The sequence below is a fragment of the Vanessa tameamea genome, chromosome 24 (assembly GCF_037043105.1).
Source record: "Vanessa tameamea isolate UH-Manoa-2023 chromosome 24, ilVanTame1 primary haplotype, whole genome shotgun sequence".
Taxonomy (NCBI): domain Eukaryota; kingdom Metazoa; phylum Arthropoda; class Insecta; order Lepidoptera; family Nymphalidae; genus Vanessa; species Vanessa tameamea.
Window position 1 is genome coordinate 2,230,653 of NC_087332.1, and position 20,185 is coordinate 2,250,837.

General features: G+C 32.5%; 2 protein-coding genes across 2 annotated transcripts; one reads left to right on the plus strand and one right to left on the minus strand.

The window, feature by feature from the left end:
- Positions 1 to 12,152: 12,152 nt before the first annotated feature.
- On the minus strand, positions 12,153 to 13,007 carry LOC113396498 (uncharacterized). The gene is made up of 2 exons (XM_026634457.2): positions 12,752 to 13,007; positions 12,153 to 12,565 (listed from the first exon to the last, which is right to left on the minus strand). The coding sequence occupies exons 1-2, from the start codon at positions 12,909 to 12,911 to the stop codon at positions 12,177 to 12,179; spliced, it is 549 nt and encodes a 182-aa protein (XP_026490242.1). The 5' UTR covers positions 12,912 to 13,007; the 3' UTR covers positions 12,153 to 12,176.
- Positions 13,008 to 13,412: 405 nt separating this feature from the next.
- Positions 13,413 to 19,418, plus strand: LOC113396491 (serine/threonine-protein phosphatase PP2A 65 kDa regulatory subunit). Its single transcript, XM_026634445.2, has 6 exons — positions 13,413 to 13,795; positions 15,537 to 15,771; positions 16,517 to 16,703; positions 17,813 to 17,967; positions 18,180 to 18,297; positions 18,386 to 19,418. The coding sequence occupies exons 1-6, from the start codon at positions 13,570 to 13,572 to the stop codon at positions 19,235 to 19,237; spliced, it is 1,773 nt and encodes a 590-aa protein (XP_026490230.1). The 5' UTR covers positions 13,413 to 13,569; the 3' UTR covers positions 19,238 to 19,418.
- The last annotated feature ends 767 nt before the right edge of the window (positions 19,419 to 20,185 follow it).

Below are 20,185 nucleotides of genomic sequence, written 5' to 3' on the forward strand. Positions count from 1 at the left end.
GAACCAGCCAGTGTAAAGACGGACGCAAGATACTCAACAAATATCCTCCTATGATGGATTGATAAGTATGATTAACTAGTTAGCATTTTAAAATTATTTGTCATATTAAATTATCACAAAGTAACGGCGCTGGTAAATACCGGTCGTTTTTAGTAGCACCATCTAGTTGTCGTAAAATTAATTACTAGAAGATGCCACTGTTTTATTTTAGACATCAAATGTAGATGAGAAACGAAGTAATGTAACATGGGATTATGTTTACTTAAGAATATCCTAGCTTTGATCTTCAGACTGACCACATTCTAGAATTCAAACGAGCATTCATTTGTGAACATGCTGTGCCGTTGTCTTCGTTCGTATCAATTTAAAACATACGATTAAAATGTCAAGTCTCGGTGAAAATATTGTTTGTTTGGAATTTATATATTTATATAATTGTTAAATAAAGAAGAACGAATTAGTTACAAATCTTATATTATACCTTCTTTTTATTTATTAGGTACGTTTTTTTTTTTTTTTTTTTAAATATACGTAAAGCAAACGACATATGCAGTTCATTAATTTTCGTACTTTTATTTTCAAAAAGAGAACACAATAACAGTTCAGACACAATAACAGTTTTATTATATGTAAAGTTACTCGCGCCTCAATTAGTACATCGAAGTTAGATTTACGTTCCGAGTCGAGCTAAGGAATAAGAAGCTCTATTACAATCGTTTTAGACATAATTTACGTTGACACAGAATAGTTTTCAATCATAGTATTATTTACGACATTTGTCTTAGCCTTTTAAAAGGTCTGATTAAAACAAGACTATTCAGCGAAGCTTCAATCATAATTAGATTTGACAAGAAACTGTTTTTGCAATTCTATCCGTTTCAATTGATTAAACAAACTTAATAAAATGTTTATCTACACAAGTTATAGATATATTTAACGAATTAAAAATCAAATTAAAACGCGATTTTAAAGCCACGGATAAATTAGATGGACCTAGATAGCCTAATGAGAAATCTACCCACCTTAATTTAAGTGTAATAATATTTCCTTATAATAATAAAAACAAACCAATTGAAACACAGTTCAGGAACAATGATCTGGTATCAGTGATAAAACGAATTTACTTATTACTACAAGTATTTAAAACTTAAAAGTATTTAAAATTTTAGTATGTTCACGTGACAAGACATTCTTAGATAATGTTGAAATATCGAGCTCCACCAAATAAAAATAATAAAAATAAATATCCCGTTTTAAATACGTAGTCATAAAAATAACCATGTTAATTTAAAATTTTATAAAGAAATTACTTATGTCCGTTATGAACTTTAAAATAACTTGACAAAGAGTACTTATTTAAATTTTATTGATTTTAACCAATTTAGATAAAAAATCTTAAATTCTATGGTTGGTTTATGATTAGCTTGACGGATATATTTCCTAGGATGTCAATGTCTATGGTCATAACTACATACAGGCAACCGGTTGGTCTTGAACTTTGAATAAAAAATCAAATAATAGACGTGTAATTTTAGTTTAGTAAATTTTTTACCTTTATTAATCGAGCATTTTGAAACAAACCGTGATGAAATCTATCGATTTTTTAAATTCCGAAAACCGTAAATTTTCCACCGAAACTATTTTATCTTTGTAAACAACTAGCCGTCTATAACAAAAGTACCTAATGTGTCCGAATGTATGAAACTCTTGTTTTATGTACCATTAAGGCATTAACCTTGATTTTCTCATATTGGGGCGTGAATTTAAGAGTTTTGTTTACAGAAAGTTTGTAATTCAGCACAATAGATAGAGTTTATATGTACCTACGTTATGTGTGACAAAGGGCTTAATGGTTTTAATGGCGCGTAATTCAGTTCAGAAATATTATAACTCTGTGCCTAATTGTTTAATATTTATCTGTGGTTTGTAAACAATGGCATTCGTTGAATGTAAATACTTAAGTAGGTAAAATATGATTGTGTTTCCAAATTACTAATGTTCGTGTTTTTCACCTCCAATTAAACGTAAAATTGTTTTTTTGCCCTAATAACGGATGATATTAGGATAATTATAATTATCGTCTCAAAATAAATATTATTATTTTTATTATGGCCCTGCTAAACGTAATACCGACTTAAAAACTTTAAAAAAAATATTATTACGTAAGTATCTGGTTCGCAGGGCGAAAATAAATATTATCTTTACTAATATGATAAATACGAAAGTAACTCTCTCTGTCTGTCTGTTGCTCTTTCAGGGACCAAATCACTGAATCGAATTTGATAAAATTTCTTATGAAATAAACTTGAACTCCGAGGAAGAATATAGGCTACTTTTATGCCTAACACCTATCGACTGACCCCTAAAGCCCGAGCGAAGCCGCGAGCTACAACTAGTAAAATAAAATAGAATAGTAACGTTTATAACAATTTATTCGTATGATTAATTGTATTAAAGAAAATGATTACGGAAATGGTATATCAGTGTTCAATTATTTAATGTCTATACACTATAAATGGAATTAATAAAAATAATCAACTCAGTAAATACAACGCAAGTGCTAAGGCCGCAGAAAACAATATCGTGACATGATTCCAAAAAATACAGACGACAAGTTAGTATCGGTTTCGTTAATGGGTCGACGGGTAACGCCATCTGGTGAAACCGACACGCTCTTATTGTTCACAGAGTATAATGAACTTGTTTTTTTTTTTTTGCTGTAATATCGAGAAAAATTTTTAGTCTATGAAATATACTTTGTAGGGTATATAAAATTCTTAATTCCTTTTAGTTACTTGAAAAGCATCATATGCTATATAAAAATAATACTTATATATATTATTTTTATTTTTTGGACTATTTATCTCCCAAATAATGGGGCAAATATTCCAGTCACACGGGTCAATGACCAAGTGTATCTGGGGAGTGAAAAAGTCAGTCAGTACAGTCAGTCAGCCAGCTCATTATTAGATTCTAAAAACTTACATACTATTCGACAAGTATTTAAAATAGCAGCTTTTTGCATGGTGATGTATGTGAGAGGTGGTAAATCAAGAATTTTTAAGCTTTGGTGTAAGTGTTTAGGTATGACTCCGGTAGTGGAAAGCACGATAGGGACAATAAAAACCTTATTTAAATTCCATATTCTAATTATTTCTTCTTTTAATTCTGTATATTTATTGATCTTTTCCGTAATAGTTTTTAATAAGTTATGTGTGTTTGGAACAGAAACATCAATTAAGTAAGCTATTTTAGATGATTTGTTAACTAAAGTTATATCCGGTCTATTGTAATGAATCGTTTTATCAGTAAGAATTGCTCTATCATAATATATTTTTATTTCTTCATTTTCTAAAACGGGGTTGGGTTGGTATTCATAGTAAGGTTTTAGTGGAGTATTTGTGAAGTTATATTTGTGTGCAAGTTTTTGATGTATGTAGTGAACTATTTGGTTGTGGCGATGGGTGTAATCTGTTTGAACTAGAGTAGGGCAAGCTCCTGTAATATGTTGTATATTTTCTGGCATTCTGTGACATTTTCGACATAAATCTGATTCTATTGATTCTTTAAGTATATATTTTTTATAATTTCTTGTATTGATAACCTGGTCTTGAATAGCAATTAGAAAGCCTTCTGTTTCGGGGAACAGGTAACCTTTTTGTAACCATTTATTTGACGCATCTAAATCTATGAAATTTTGCTCTAGATCGTGGATATGCCTACCATGTAGTTCTTTTCTTCTCCAATCTTTAATTTTTTCATTTATTTGTTCTTGGATAGTTTTAAACTCTTTATTCTTATTTTTTAGGTTTAACGGTGTGAAATTATCATCAACTTCTACTATAGCTGCATGTATCTTACTAGTATTTGCTTTATTGTAGAAAAAATTTTGAATATTATGGATTTGGTTTTGCCAAAGTATTTTTAAATCAACTACCCCTCTTCCTCCTAATTGTCTTTTCAACGTTAATCTTTCTATAGCTGATTTCGGATGGTGATAATTATGTTTAGTTAGCGTGACTCTAGTTTTTATTTCTAACTTCTTAATATCTGTCTGAGACCATTTGATTATCCCGAAGGAGTAAGTTAGGACCGGAATAGCAAAAGTATTTATTGCTCTTATGAGATTTCGTGAATAAAGATGTTTTTTGCACAGCTGGTTTACTCTTTTGATGTACTGTGTGGTAAGATCTTGTTTTAATTTTGAGTGATTAATATCCTTAGCTTGAAGTATACCCAAATATTTATATAAGTCCCCTTCTAACATCTCGGATATATTTATTTCCTCACTTATTTCATAATTTTTCTCAATTAATTTTCCTTTCTTTATAGTTAAAGTTTTGCATTTATCTAAGCCAAAATTCATATTTATATCTTTACTAAATTGCGCTGTAATTTTTATCATTTCTTTCATTTCTTTCACAGATTTACTAAATAGTTTTATGTCATCCATGTACATCAAATGAGAAACCGCTACGTCAGGTGTTAATTGGTATCCAATTTTAGAATCTGATAGTATTCTAGATAGAGGATTTAGGGCGAGGCAAAACCACAAAGGACTGAGAGAGTCTCCCTGGAAGATGCCATTTCTAATATGGATTTCGTCACAACAGATTTTAGATGTTTTTGTTGTTAAAGTTATTGTGGTTCTCCAATTAGACATGGCCTCCTCCAAAAATTTAATAATATTAGGATGAATCTTATATGTTTGTAAAATTTGGACTAACCATGAATGTGGGACACTATCAAAAGCTTTTTTGAAATCTATATATGTGACATACAAATTTCTATTAAATTTATTTGAATGTTTTAGTATGGTTGAATCTATAATTAATTGCTCTTTACATCCTCTGTGGTTTCGCCTGCATCCCTTTTGTTCCTCTGACATTACATTATGTGCTTCCAGGTGTGAGACTATCTTATTGGTAATGCAGGATGTGATTATTTTATATATTGTTGGTAGGCATGTTATGGGACGGTACTGTGATGGATCGTGGGTGTTTTGGTTTTTTGGTAGCATGTAGGTCAAACCGGTTGTTATAAAATTTGGGAGTGGAGTTCTACAGTTAATTAGGTCTGAAATTATTTTTGTTAGAATATCATGTAATGACGTAAACTTTTTATACCAGAAATTATGTATCTGGTCTATTCCAGCAGCTTTCCAATTTTTCGTTTTCTTTAAAACTTCCGTTAAATCATCCAATTTTAATTCTATAAATTCCATCTGTTCCATATAACCCCACTTCTGATTCTCTTCTTCAATCCATTTTGCCTGTAAATTGTGGTCACTCCTTTTTTCCCAAATCCCTGCCCAGTAGTTTTTAAGTTCATCTTTATTTGGTATTTGTTCTTCATTATTTGTATTATTCGAGGTACAACTATTCAATGACCTGTAAAAAGCTTTTTCGTTGGTACTATATAATTTATTATCTTGTTTTCTATTAAGTGCTTTCCTGTATCTTGCAAGTCTATGTGATTTTAAAGATAGTTTCTGTTTAAGAGTGTCGATATATTCTTCTGGTTTCTTGTTTTCTCGTTCGTGGATAGTGTGCACTTTGGTATTTTTAAATATTATCTCTACTTTTTTTACTACTTTTTTAGATCTATTGCCTTTTAAATATTGAGTTAACCTACCGATGTCTGCTCTAAGCTTTTTTATATCGTTTTCTAATCTATGTTCCCACGCGGGCTTATGGCTCTTTTTCTTCTGTATGCTTGAATCTTCTATATTTCCTGATTTAATTTTATAGCCAAGTTTTGTTATTATTACTAAAGCTGAACAATATATTAATGTATGTAAATGCAGTAGGTCGGAATCTAATGAAAAAAAGGTAGGTAGTATATGAGTATTGAATGTGTAAATCAGATCATGAAGTAGCTTACTCTCTTTTAATCGCGGTAATTTTGGTCGGGTTTTAGGATCAGTACCTTGAAATTTAGTTAGTGCTGTTTCTAAAAGATTCTTTAATTCTTCAATGTTTTCTTGTTGTGGGTTTTCTAAGGTTGTAGATTGAGTATATTGTACTTCTGTATCGTGAACTAGGGATGTTAAATTTGTCTGTGTAGAAGCATCAGATTGTGTAATATTGTAAGTTGTAGGGCTAGTAACTATATTGTGTGTCTGAATTAACGGTTGTGATTGTAAATGGGGTGAATGCAACGATGTATCTGTTTGATTATTTAAATCCGCTTCCCTTCTTAATTGTTCAGCAATTTCTGATTTAAGATGTGCTATTTCATTTTCACTTATTAATTTGTTTCTAATTATTACTCTTCTTTGATCTGCGATACGTTGTTGACTTACATTCCAATCCGGATATTGTGTTTTAAATTTGTCGAATAGCCGTTTAGGGTACATAACTTTATCAGTTTCTAATTTTGTAATATAAAGATAAGTACGCATAATAAACAAGTTAACTTCTTTGTCCCACTTCATGCGTACTCTGGGTTTACCAGCCTTGGTGGTCGCAGGTTGTGAGCTAGCGGCTCCCTGCGAAACATCCTCAGTTGGCCTGTTAAAACTAACAGCAGAATTTTGACTAGCACTAATAACGGGTAAACTATTGTCGGCTGTAGATAATTGTTCGGGGGGAACCCGCCTGCTCAGTCCCCCACCGCCAGTGGATCGCATGCTGTAACACCCAGCACTGGCTCCAGGTGTGCCCCGGCGACCCCCGGGTAGCGGCCCTATACGTAATCTCTCTGAATGTTGCTCCATGTTTGATGGGTTACCATAGCCTTGTTTGCCGCATAAGTTTCAGATGTATGCGTGTCCGCCCCCCACGTGGTCTGGTGTTCGACTCGGACGTAAGGTTGGATTTTGGGGGGCATATATATTATTATTATTATTATATTTATGTTATGATATTTAATATAATTTGGCAAACTTAGCTTTTTACAGCCATTCCTTACATTCCTTCCGAAACACAACAATACAATTTTTTTTTGTTTAGCGATAAATTAGAGTGGGTTATTATTGGCTACCAAGACAAACGTGCAAAGCTCTACCACCAAGTTATTTTACATAGAAATAGTTTATGACAAATTTTTAATCCGAAAAAATGCAATGAAATAAAGTCGTGTGTTAAAACTAGTGTATATAATGTATATTCAGCATATATGTATGTTAAAAATAACGTTTAAACATAGTCTTATACACTTATCACCAATCTTGCTGTATATCTAAATACATATTTCAAAATTCCAAAATAATTTAAATAAAAAAAAAAAAGAACTAAATTATAAATAAAAAATAATCCACAGACAAAGATTATTTTCTCAAAATATACACTTGTTTAGCTCATTATTTATGATAACGAATCCCGTAAATGAGACAATTGAAATAATACTCATCTCAAACGAAATTTATTATATCAAAAGCACTGAGGGTTAACCAACCGTGTTCTGCGAGTCTAATGTACGCGACGGGGTCCGCGCTGCGTGATGTCGATCACTTTATCCAAGAAGTTCGTATATATTATGTTGAAAATAAATTTTGGTAAAGCGTGAGTAGCAAGAATATTAAGTCTTAATAAATACTCTTTGAGGATGAGAATCGAATTTGGTACATTCGTATTAATCAAATCAAATAAAATCGAATTCCTTTATTCAATATCAATAAGTAAGTATAATAGAAACAGGTTCCGGATAAAAAAATACCTGAGAAAGATCTAGAGAATACTGGTAAAAGAAACTCAGCGAGTCTTTGTTTTTTTGTCAATTTGTTAATATTTACATGTTATCAAAAAGGAATAGCCCGCAAGCGATCGTTTCATTTCCAAGTTAAACCCTATGCAGGACCGGATTATGAGGTCTGGAGGCCCTGGGGCAACAGAGAAGTGGGGGCCCCAAGTTATTTTTTTATAAAATAATTTTAAATATTTCATTTCTGTCAGTAAGGTTTGTTTATAATTTATTAACTCTTTGTGTCAGTAACTTTTAAATCAACAATTCTGCAATATAAATATTACTATAATTTGACTATATCTGGATATGTAAATATATATTACATTAAAATTATTTACTCGTCGGAACCTCTGTTGTGGTGGCCCCAGGGCAGTTGCCCCGGTTGCCCTCCCTATGTTCAGAGTCGGATTTAGGAATACATTTTGATATCACAACTTAAGAATGAACTCACTAGTTGTATAATAATATTTCGCACACAAGCATCCCTTAACATTTTTTAAATTAAATTGACAACAGAGGCATTCTTCTCGCTTTCTGGGATGCTGTTGTAAAACCGTGTTCATTGCCCCACAAAAGGCTCTATGCTAATTCGAGTGACAAGAGTATCAATTTTGTGTTTGTTTCTTGAGCCAATGCTATCTGTATCACATTTTCTCACAAAATAAATAATATTATTCTGTACATACATAACATTGCAGATTACATCCACTCAATATATATTTTGAGAAGCAACAGTTAATATCTTGATTTCTTTTAATGTGTGCCTCAATGATGATGATTATCTAGGTCCTAGGATAGCCCTTTTCTGCAACAAAATATCGTACGGCTACATTACCCCCAAAGCATATTAATGTAAGTCATTATATTGTGTTACTTAAATATACTATAGGAATCGCATCAACATCGGTATATAATCTATTTTTTTTTTTACAACAAATGCCAACAAATGTCTACTCGCCAACCCCATATGGGGGCCGTATTTCAACTTGGAATCGACAGTAAGGCCAAGAAATTCACCTCACTTAACTGGATCCATGGATTCCCCGTTAATAAGTACATCCGCTTTTACAGTTTTCACATTTGGTGTACTAAATTTTACAATTTTATTTTACTTATTTTTTATTTAGCTTAAGCCAGTGTACTACAACAGAGATGGCATTGTTTACATAATACTGTACCTCATTTCGTCATACCATACCTGCTTTCTATTATTTTAAAAGCTAAGGAGATATCATCAGCAAACAATACTATATGATATTTGCTCCCAACAATAAAAGGCAAGACATTTATGAATATGAGGAATAGAGAAGGTCCAAAAATTTATCACTGAAGGACCCTCATTCCAACTGAGACCCCAGGAGGCCTTATTCCTTTAACGTCTTATTCTCTAATTCCGTAGTGATAAAGTTTCCTGACCAGAGTGTCATGTTGCACATATATGTACTTAATGTACTCTTATAATATATATACTATTGACTTCTTTAATTTATATTTACACTATATACTTATTAAATTAGTAGAAAGTCCAGTGCCATAGACCTTACTCTAACATAGCCTTCCGGCGTACTGTCAAATATCATGTTACCTAATCAGATACAGTGAGATTTAGACATAGACAATATTATTAGTTTTTACTAATATGATATATTACTAACAAATACCAAGAATGTGATAAATAAACAAATCAGTAACATTTTCTTTGCCCTGATTGGTGGGTACCGAATTTTTTAATCGCATTTCGTCAAAGTTAGGTACCCGACTACGACTACTCATCACTGAACGTGGCGATCTAAACGGAACATTTTTGTTCATAACTTTTTTTTATTCTTAATAATTATTTCTTTATTTGGAAAAATAACTTTGAATTTAAGGTATGTATACATTCAAACAATACTATTCTGTATTTTAAAAATATGTAATAAAATAGGAGATTTTATGATCGCAGTCATTAATACCTTTGCCTAAAGCGTATTAGCGACGGCTACAACCAGAATGTTGCTCCTGTAGATATCTAAGGGTCTCCCCACAATTATTCGATGCGGATTCGTTTTAAATTGATCACAAAAAGTTTTATGTCCTCGACATAAGTCTGTCAATAAAACCGTTCTCATTGAATTGATTTGTTCTCGTCGACTGCAAGCCATCGATACTTCTCCGATTACATGTTAACAGCCGTCGAGACAAACGTTTGGCTTAATAGGAGTACTGAGGAGATGGGCATTCAGTATAAGCCGATTCCACGTCGATACATGTAGGATGTACAAAGGGTACATTCAATAGTATACTTACTTAACATCCAATTAAAATATGCTTAATTATAACAAACCTTCATTTAAATTCACGGTTAATATGTTTGGGTCAAGGGCTTGCACCCGTCTGGGTAGATACCACCCACTCATCAGATATTCTACCGCCAAACAGCAGTACTCAGTATTGTTGTGTTCCGGTTTGAAGGGTGCGTGAACCAGTGTAACTACAGGCACAAGGGACGTAGCATCTTAGTTCCCAAGGTTGGTGGCGCATTGGTGGTGTAAGGAATGGTTAATATTTCTTACACCGCCGTTGTCTATGGGCTGCATACCGATATCATAAAAAAAAACTTGCAATTAACTTTTATACTAATTACTAGTTCTAGTCCGGTTGACTTTGTTTTGCCAAAACTATTAATACTAGTCAAAATATTATCTAGTATACTTAAATATAATTATTGTAAATATTTAAAATTACCGTCAAATTAAGGTTTTTATTTTATTTTATTAAATGTGTTTTTAATTGCGTATTTATTCTATGATGAAAAATAATTACTTACACGACGACGGGTAAGATCTTTGTTGCGTGTAGTGTAAATACTTTATGAAATAACAAATTTGTATGTATACCTACATAAACCTATCTAGGTTACCTGTTCACGCTTAAACATCTAAACGATGAGATGAAATTTGATATAGAGATAGTTTGAGTCCCGGGTAAGGTATTATAGGTATAGTTATAGTAGGTATATTAAGTAAGTATAACATAGACTATTTTATTTAATTTATTTTAATTCACATTCAAAATTCCACTACTTTTAAAATGGGTATTTTACCCCTTCTTTTCAGTTTGTATGCTATAGGTAAAGTTCAATATATTTCGCGCGGGTAAAGCCGCAGGTTCAGCTAGTTTAATAATAAATATCAAAACAAATTTACTTTTCGCTCTACATCATTTTGACATCTTACATCTGTTAATTAAATTAGTAATTATTTTACTACGGAATACGGAACACTTAAAATGGCGCGTACAATTCTACCTTCATTGTTATCTCCAAGGTCAAAGGCTTAAAATCAAAAGACAAATATAATTTCGAGAGAGGGAAAGAGTACTTCGTCATTTCCGACATAAATATTTTGTACGCACATTAACGTTGAGCCTATAGAGGAATAATATTATGATGTTTAATTGTTTTATTTTGAGAATGATATCAAATGTAATAGCACTTAGACCAGTGTACTTGAATAAGCGCCAAGCGCACTTCTAATTAAGAGAATAGGAGACGAGGCCTAAGGCTAGCAATGCGTCATAAACAGGCAGATACTTTTGCTTTCTATGGTCATATATTTTTACTTTTTAACAAACGACTGAACAATTTCTGCAGTCGCCATTTTTTTTAAGGCCTTCGCATAGTAATATGAAATATGCTTTTAAAAAAATCCATCATATCGAGATTGTTATACATCCCATCATATAGGTATAGCCCTCAGTTCAATCGAAAAATAAAGAATTTTATTTATTATATATTTTATTGGTTTTATTAATTAATATATATTAATTAATACTTTAAAAAAATGTATTATAATTCTCATCTCTAATTATTGATTACGTTTAATTTATATTTTTAATACTTATGCTATTAACAAATTGTATTTCTCTCAACTTTGAAATATTTGTTATGAATAGTTTGTGATAACTGTTATATATATTATATCCACAACTTAAAACTTATTTATTAGAAAAAAATAATGTCTCCTCTAAATGTTGGTTAATTTATTGAGTCCTATAAATAATCTATGTCAAAAATGTAATTCGTTTCTCTTTGTACTTCACCCCAGTATTAAGCTCTTGACGATTCTCAAAACATTTCATCCAGGAAATGTCGGTCGGTGCACAGCCAAATTGAATATAAAATGCAGCTGACGAAAGCAATACCGAGATTTTAAGCTACTCGAGAATGAATTCTCTATTCTTAAATTGTTCGCTGTGACCGAACTAAATCTGGTAATGGTAATATCCGTCTAAACGTAATACAAACTTGTTTGTTCAAAAGCAGAGGCATTACCTTGATAAGTTGTAAAATAATTAATAATTATTATTATACATATTAAGCTTTTGATTAATGGATACCAATAAGTTTACAAGACACAATATGATCGAATAAAAAAAAGAGTTATTATAATATACAGATATTGTACAAAAAAAAAACTCAATAATTTCAGTGATTATTTTATTCACGGCTAGGAGAATTGAATACGGAAGATTTTATATGCACAGTATTCCATAAGAGCAAGAAACAGCGGATACGCGACTTTTTGACCAATTTGAGGAGTAAAAAAATATGCAACAGCTCCCGCACCAGCCGTATACCATCCCCAAACCCTATCATTCTGTTGAGAATAAACACACAATGATACAATATTGCATGCTATCATTAAATTTCCTAAATGTGGATTGTCGTTTCCTGCCAACGCCATCACGAATGGAATCAAACCAGAGACAAGATGGACGGTACTTAAACTTTGGTCGCCACGGTATAAATCTGCCATTAGACAAGGCAGTGCTAAATATCGACTAGCGCTGTAACTGATGACATAGGCTGTTTTGAAATCATTATTAAATCTGCCGCCTGAAAAAAAAAGTATTATCTTTTTTATACACACACGACTGTTATAATTCACTATTACAAAATAATGTAATTATCAGCTGTGTAGGCAAACGGTATAAAGTATCACATTATAATATTACAATACACATATGTAACTTCACGCTATCTATGTATTTCTTATATATTTCGCTTGTTAAAAAGCCTTACTTTGGAAGTGCAAGAATCCCAATATTCCATGTACGAAAAAATTGGCATGCATCCCTGGGTGTGAATAACTTTTGGCATGTACACGCCCTAAACTTTGTCCGGCTACACAACATAACACAATGTGTGCAATAGATGTATTAAGATCATCTTCTTCTCCCATAATATGTAATTCATTTAAATAAAATTATAAATACTTATCTAAAAATCTCAAAAGGAATAACGTTATTGACAAAAGGGCTTAGTCATTTTAAAAACACTGGCCATTTTATTACAGACATTGTAAAAAGTTCCGTGTACAGTTGAGATGATTATAAAGTGAGTTAAATTTAATAATTCTTATGTATCTTTTTCATGGATAAATTATTATAAATTAAACTTTAAAATTTATAAAAAATATAGTTAATAGTACAGTTTAATCAATCTTATTGTTTCATATCAATAAAGCATTATTTAACGATATTATAATTTTATAAAAATCAAAAAGAATTTTTATTAGTATGCACCAGCCACAAATACAAATCTAATAAATAAAAAATATATACTATATTATGTTAAGCTAAACCTCTGATATTATTATTTATTACTATTGTTAATTTATTATTATATTTTATTTTTACAATCCAATGAGTTACGTTATGACTTTGTAGAAGGCAACACTAGAATCGAGATCAAAGCATAGACAAAGCCAATTCTAAACTAAAGGCTTCCATTTTGCTGCTAAATGCGTAAGAATTTCCAAAAAAATAACGTCTCAAATTGGTGTGTACAAACGTGAATACAAAGTAAATTCTTAAAAACGCAGTGAATAACAGTTGAGGATGGCGGCTAGCGACTCCGGGACGGATGACTCACTTTATCCCATTGCAGTACTGATTGACGAGTTAAAAAATGAAGATGTTCAACTGAGATTGAATTCTATCAAAAAGCTGTCGACAATAGCACTCGCTTTGGGCGTGGAGCGAACCAGGTCTGAACTCATCCCGTTCCTAACAGAGACCATTTACGATGAAGATGAAGTGCTTCTTGCTCTCGCTGAACAACTAGGTAAGCTTTTATCTTTAATTTCAGCGTATTACTATTTATCTCCATTTGTTAATCAATGCTCTGTATAGTATGATGGTTAATGCTATTTTCTTATTAAATAACTACAAGTACAATATTTTCAAATTATTTGGATTTGTATTTTGATAATTTAAGAATTTATTAAACAGAAAAAGGTTATGTTAAAATTTATTTTTTTATAAACTATTCTTAAATGGTTTGTAAATTCGAATTCAACCATTAATAAGTTATTATTTTCATTTAAATAACGTAATGTTGTAAACATTAGGTGATATTCAAATTATTTAATAGCTTTCTCGAGTGGTTGACTAAATCTATAGTAAATTAATAATTTATTGTGATCAGTAATTTTATTCCAATTTTAAAGTTTAAAAAGTCATTCAAATTATATTTTAATCGTTTTAAGTAATTTTAACTTTTAATATATTTTATACTACCACATTTAGACAATTTTGGTGAATCATCCTATTTCCATGGATACAGTAGCTGGAGTTATATTAGCTTTATTTTTTCAACAAAGAGTTATATAAACTTGAAATTGATTTTTATCACTAGTTAGTAGGTGTTTGTACAAGTCTGTCTGGCTATGTACCCACTAATCAGAACTACTGCCAAACAGCAATTCTTAATATTGTTCTAATTTGATGGACGAGTGAGCCAGTGTAAATGCAGGCTCAAGGGACATAACATCTTAGCTTCCAAGGTTGGTGTCATATTGGTTAGGTGTAAGGAATGTGAATGAATGGAAGATGTAATTAGATGTAAGGCGGTGACCACTCTATACCAGATGGCCCATTTGCCTATTCTAGCTATTACATTACAAATTAAAACAAAACATTTTTATTTGTTCATCTTGGAAAGGGCTTCAATTTTGTTCAGTTTCTTTGAAATATCGAACGATAAATTTATTTTTAATCTAGTTACTGTCTTGCTGGATATAAAGATAAATTTATTACTCTAAACCAATACAATTAAATGTCATATTCGTCAATAATATCTCTAATTAACTATAAACCAACTGATTTCAGTTGATAACATAATATGTAACACATATATCATTACTTTACATTTATGTATATCTTAATGCCATTAACATAGTTTATAATCTATAATTATATATATACATATATATATCTTTATACTACGCATCATATCAGTCTGTCGTGCATATTATATATGATGACAAATACTAGATAATGATTCCCTATGAGTTTGTTATTATTACCCCTCATTAAAGAAAAATGTACAGGTTCTAGAAAGTTCACTTGAATTAATATTGTGCAAGAAAATAAAAATAAATATTGAAAATTTCATATAATTTAATTTGATTACATTTTTAACACAACTCAATTCATATATAATAAATAGGCAAAGACAAACCAGCTTGGAGCCTTTTTCTCCTATGTTTATCAACAGTTTTTCCCTTCTCTTTTTTGTTATAAGTTTAGTATACACATTCAGGTGTCCTCACTATGTTTTCACTTGATAACATAAACAAGATCAATTTTTGTGCTCATTTCAATTTAAACCTGCAATCATAAGTTTTCATCCTTTAATCATTCTGTTACAGTTTTTATCAAAGCTATATATAAAAAATTACATGGATATGATTAATGTTGTAAAAGCTACTCGCTATTTTCGAAACAAATCTCGAATCAATCGAAACAACTGCATATTTAAGACAAGGACTTATAATTAAATATATTATCTGTTTAATCCTAAGGAAACTTCATTAACCTGGTTGGAGGCTGTGAATATGCTCACGTCTTACTGTCACCACTGGAGTCTCTTGCAACAGTTGAAGAGACTGTCGTGCGTGACAAGGCTGTAGCATCATTGAGAGCAGTTTCAGCACATCACTCACCTCAAGCCCTGGAACAGTACTTTGTGCCATTAGTCCAACGTTTAGCCGGCGGTGACTGGTTTACATCCAGGGCATCAGCATGTGGACTTTTCAGGTATTTTTATGTAATTTTTTAATAAGTCAAACTTTCTTTTGTAATCTATTTTGTATTAACAAGAACTAAATCAAAATGAACAGGGTGCCTAATAATATGCATATTGTGACAATGTAAATGTTTTTTCACTAAAAAGCTATTTTATTTATTAGTTTGGTACACAATTGTATTGTACAAAGGATGGATTTAATGCCATCTTTAGAAAATTCCAAAGGTAGTACATACTATATTGATGACAACATTCTGTTTGTAATTAAACATTCATAATAAAATGCCACTCCACTAAATTACTTATAGCTACTTTAATTTTACTTATAATGTTCGATAACCACTTCACCGACATTTAAAATGATAATTTTAGATCTTGACCAATATGTCATTTTAAAGAAAAGTTGTTCATTTACTCCACTTTTGAATAGGCTATTATCTGCCATTTATGCTAAGGAGATATCAACAATAGTGGCAAATGTTTGATATAATAACAAACATTGTAAACATTGGCGGTATGGCTTAGTGCAATACCTTCTGTTTATTGTGATCTAGTTTTGAAGTGAGTCACAAGACTTCCAGTGTGACTAAGCACAGTATATATCAATCATAGTTCCTAGGTGGCACTTTTTAAAAATTATATTTCATACATTGCCAATATTTATGGGTGAACACTTACCATCAGGTGGCCCATTTGGCTGGTAGTACTTGAAATAATAATAGTAGTAAGAGCTAATTATATTCTGTATCATTTTAGCGTATGCTACCCCCGTGTATCGGCACCTGTCAAGGAAGAACTCCGTGGGAACTTCCGCTCGCTGTGTCAAGACGACACGCCGATGGTGCGTCGCGCGGCGGCGTACAAGCTGGGCGAGTTCGCGAGAGTGGTCGAAGTTGAATATGTGAAGAGTGACCTCATACCGATGTTCGTTACTTTGGCTCAGGTAATATCATTTCTCTTTATGGGGTCAAACAGTTTAACAAATTGTTTAACTGTTTAAAGTTATCGGATGTTGTACATTTCAAAGACTGACTCACTTGACTGTAAAGTAAAGATGCAGTCCCTATATGTCCATTGCTGGGCTAAGGTATCTTTTTTTATAACATAGGTTGGCGAACGAGCATATGGGCCACCTGATCGTAAGTGCTAACTACCGCCCATAGACAATATTAACCATTCTTTACTTCGCCAATGCGCCACCAACCTTGGGAACTAAGATGTTATGTCCCTTGTGCCTTTGAGAAAATGATTAAAAACAAATTACGCCATGTTAGCTTTGCTGGATACATAAACGACCGATCCGCAATCAGCACTTGCAAGTTTGATGTTTTTCTTCACCGCTACGAATGAGATAGTTATAACCACAAATTAATTAACAATTTTAACACAGAACATTTAGCTGATTTGTGCCCCTTTTTTTACAAAAAAATCTGCAATTAAGTATTGTCCCTTGTCTTTACCGTTTATACCAGATTCAATCAATATAATTATTGATTGAATCTTTTGGACGAGCGTGCAAGTTTTTATTTCCAGGCTAAATCAAATTCGTAACTTTAGGATTAGAAATTTTGGGTACTTTGTCGTCTGGATATTTTTTTTTATTAATAATTTTGCAACTATGTAATAGGTACGCTAGTTTTCTTTCTTGGAAGATTGTTATTGGCCATTGTTTTCTGGATTCCTAGTCTAGTCTACGGTACTCATCTAGTTCTGTGTGTTTTCCTTGGTATTTACCAAATTTCCTGCCTTATCTTTACTTTTGTCAGTGTGAAATACGAATTCTATGGATATTGCTAATACAAACTTCATACATGGTGTGCAAGCTGTGCTTGTTGTTGTGTATGCTGTCTTTACTGTTATAATTAGTCATGTCACCTACACTAAGACATCTTGTAAGCATGAACGTCACTCATTCATACTAATGCACGCCAATAATATTTCACCTTCCACGTTGGACGAGCGCGCCTTCATGAGTGATTAGATTTATATTCCATACTCATTATTTATAAGATCAACCGATTTTCATATATATGAATTGTTTGGGTATTCTAGGATGAGCAAGATTCAGTGCGCCTGCTGGCAGCGGAGGCCTGCGCCGCCGTGGCCGCGCTGCTGCCGCCCGAGGACATGGAGCAGCTCGTGATGCCCACCGTGCGTCTGCGCGCCGAGGACGCTTCCTGGAGGGTGCGCTACATGGTAGCTGAAAAGTAAGTTGTCTTATGTGCATATATTATATATTACTGTTTAAAACCTAGAGATAGGAATATTTTATCTGTCTCAAATATATAGAGCATAGAGTCCAAAAATGACGCACTGCTAGGCAAAGGCCCCGTTTCCTATCAAGGATTAGGCTTTGGGATATGAAACAGAGCCAATGAACTCAATCTTCAAATTAATTGATTGTAACCTATTTTGACAGATTTGTTGAGCTCCAACAAGCTGTAGGACTTGAACTAGCTCGCACCGACCTCGCACAAATATTCCAAGCACTTCTTAAGGACACTGAAGCTGAAGTACGAGCTGCAGCTGCAGAGAAAGTAAGTTAAAGTTTGTAAAAAAAAAACGAAGTTGCAGTTATAAGAAGTTGTATCAAATTATCAATGATATATAATGCTTTCTTTCCAGGTTAAGGACTTCTGTATGAATCTAGACAAGGCACACCAGGAACAAATCATCATGACTATGATACTGCCACAGATTAAAGATTTAGTCTGCGACCTCAACCAGCATGTGAAATCCGCTCTCGCTTCTATCATAATGGGTCTTAGTCCCATCGTCGGCAGGCAAAACACTATTGAGCACCTTTTACCGTTATTCCTGACGCAATTGAAAGATGAATGTCCAGAAGTCAGGCTTAATATTATTTCAAACCTTGAATGTGTAAATGAGGTCATTGGTATTCAGCAATTAGTCCAATCACTTCTACCAGCAATCGTTGAACTCGCCGAGGACACAAAATGGCGCGTCCGTCTCGCCATAATTGAACATATGCCACTGTTGGCTGGACAACTTGGCCAAGAATTCTTCGATGAAAAGCTGACAGGTCTTTGTATGTCCTGGCTGATCGACCACGTCTACGCTATCCGTGAAGCTGCCACATTAAACTTAAAGAAATTAGTCGAACAGTACGGAGCAGCATGGGCTGAAACAAATGTAATACCAAAAGTGCTAGCCATGTCACGTGAACAAAACTATTTACACAGGATGACATATCTATTTTGCATCAATGTTCTCTCTGAAGTTTGTGGGAAAGATATAACGACACGAGTACTTCTGCCTACTGTCTTATCTATGGCTGATGATAATGTTGCCAACGTTCGGTTCAATGTTGCCAAGACTCTACAAAAAATGGCGCCATACTTAGACCCCGCTGTGATCCAGCCGCAAGTAAAACCGGTTTTGGAGAAGTTGAACGTGGATCCTGATGTTGATGTTAAATATTTCGCTTCAGAAGCAATCGCTGGAATCGCCGGTTAATTTATATTAATCATTGCAACTTTTCTATTTTGTATTTATTCCAAAAAACGATCGTTATACGAAGCCCTATACCAACTCGTCAAGTTTCATTCCAGTGTTAAAATCAATAGAGAACACTTCAGGCGGCATTTAATTTGCACACTTTAAAATTGTAAACAAATTTAATATAGATAATAAAAACAATTATTTTTTTATTTATCACATCAACATCCAGATTTTCCCATAGACAATTTACCATTTTTAGTAGTTCATATAACGCAATTGAAACAAAACATGTTATGGGTTTATGTCATTAAGGCCGGCAACGCACCTGCAAGCCCCCCGGTGTTGCAGATGTCCATGGGCGGTGGTAGTCACTTTCCATCAGATGAGCCTCCTGCTCGTTTGCCACCTAAGACATAAAAAAAAAAAAAAATTAAGCCTAAAGGCTTTATCTATAAACGTTGTTATTTAATGATGCGTCTTCTTTCAAATGTCAAATCAATGATCATAGAAAGGAATTAATCAATGTTTGGCTAAACACCGCCTCAACAACTATTATAAGGCCTCAGGTCTTAGTTGTATCGTACAGTAAACGTTTTTTTATGTTGCACGAACTTATCTATAAATAAATGTATGTATATCTATATCAGTAAAAATACAAATCGAATGGAGAAGTTTTATTTTAGTCCATCTACAAAATATATTAAATTTATTATCATATTGTACCTTTAATTTGAGAATCAGTATCGTTCATATACATTTCAAAAGCTTTATCACTTTTGCTTTACGCTGGTATTTTGCTAGATCTATTCTAGAAGGTTATTTCTTCCAAGTTAAATTAATATCCAATAATAATTATAGTAAACAGAATAATTTATTCGCTGCTTTTATCTCAAAAATGTTGAACTGATTTTCCCTGCCTGCCCAAGAACTTTTCAAGTATATCCATTATGGCTGTTTTTCGGA

Coding starts and splice junctions, on each gene's coding strand:
- LOC113396498 (XM_026634457.2), bottom strand. CDS start 12,911: ATGGGAGAAGAAGATGATCTTAATACATCTATTGCACACATTGTGTTA. Junction 12,566..12,751: donor GGGATTCTTGCACTTCCAAA/GTAAGGCTTTTT, acceptor TTTTTTTTTCAG/GCGGCAGATTTAATAATGAT.
- LOC113396491 (XM_026634445.2), top strand. CDS start 13,570: ATGGCGGCTAGCGACTCCGGGACGGATGACTCACTTTATCCCATTGCA. Junction 13,796..15,536: donor TGCTCTCGCTGAACAACTAG/GTAAGCTTTTAT, acceptor TTTAATCCTAAG/GAAACTTCATTAACCTGGTT. Junction 15,772..16,516: donor TCAGCATGTGGACTTTTCAG/GTATTTTTATGT, acceptor GTATCATTTTAG/CGTATGCTACCCCCGTGTAT.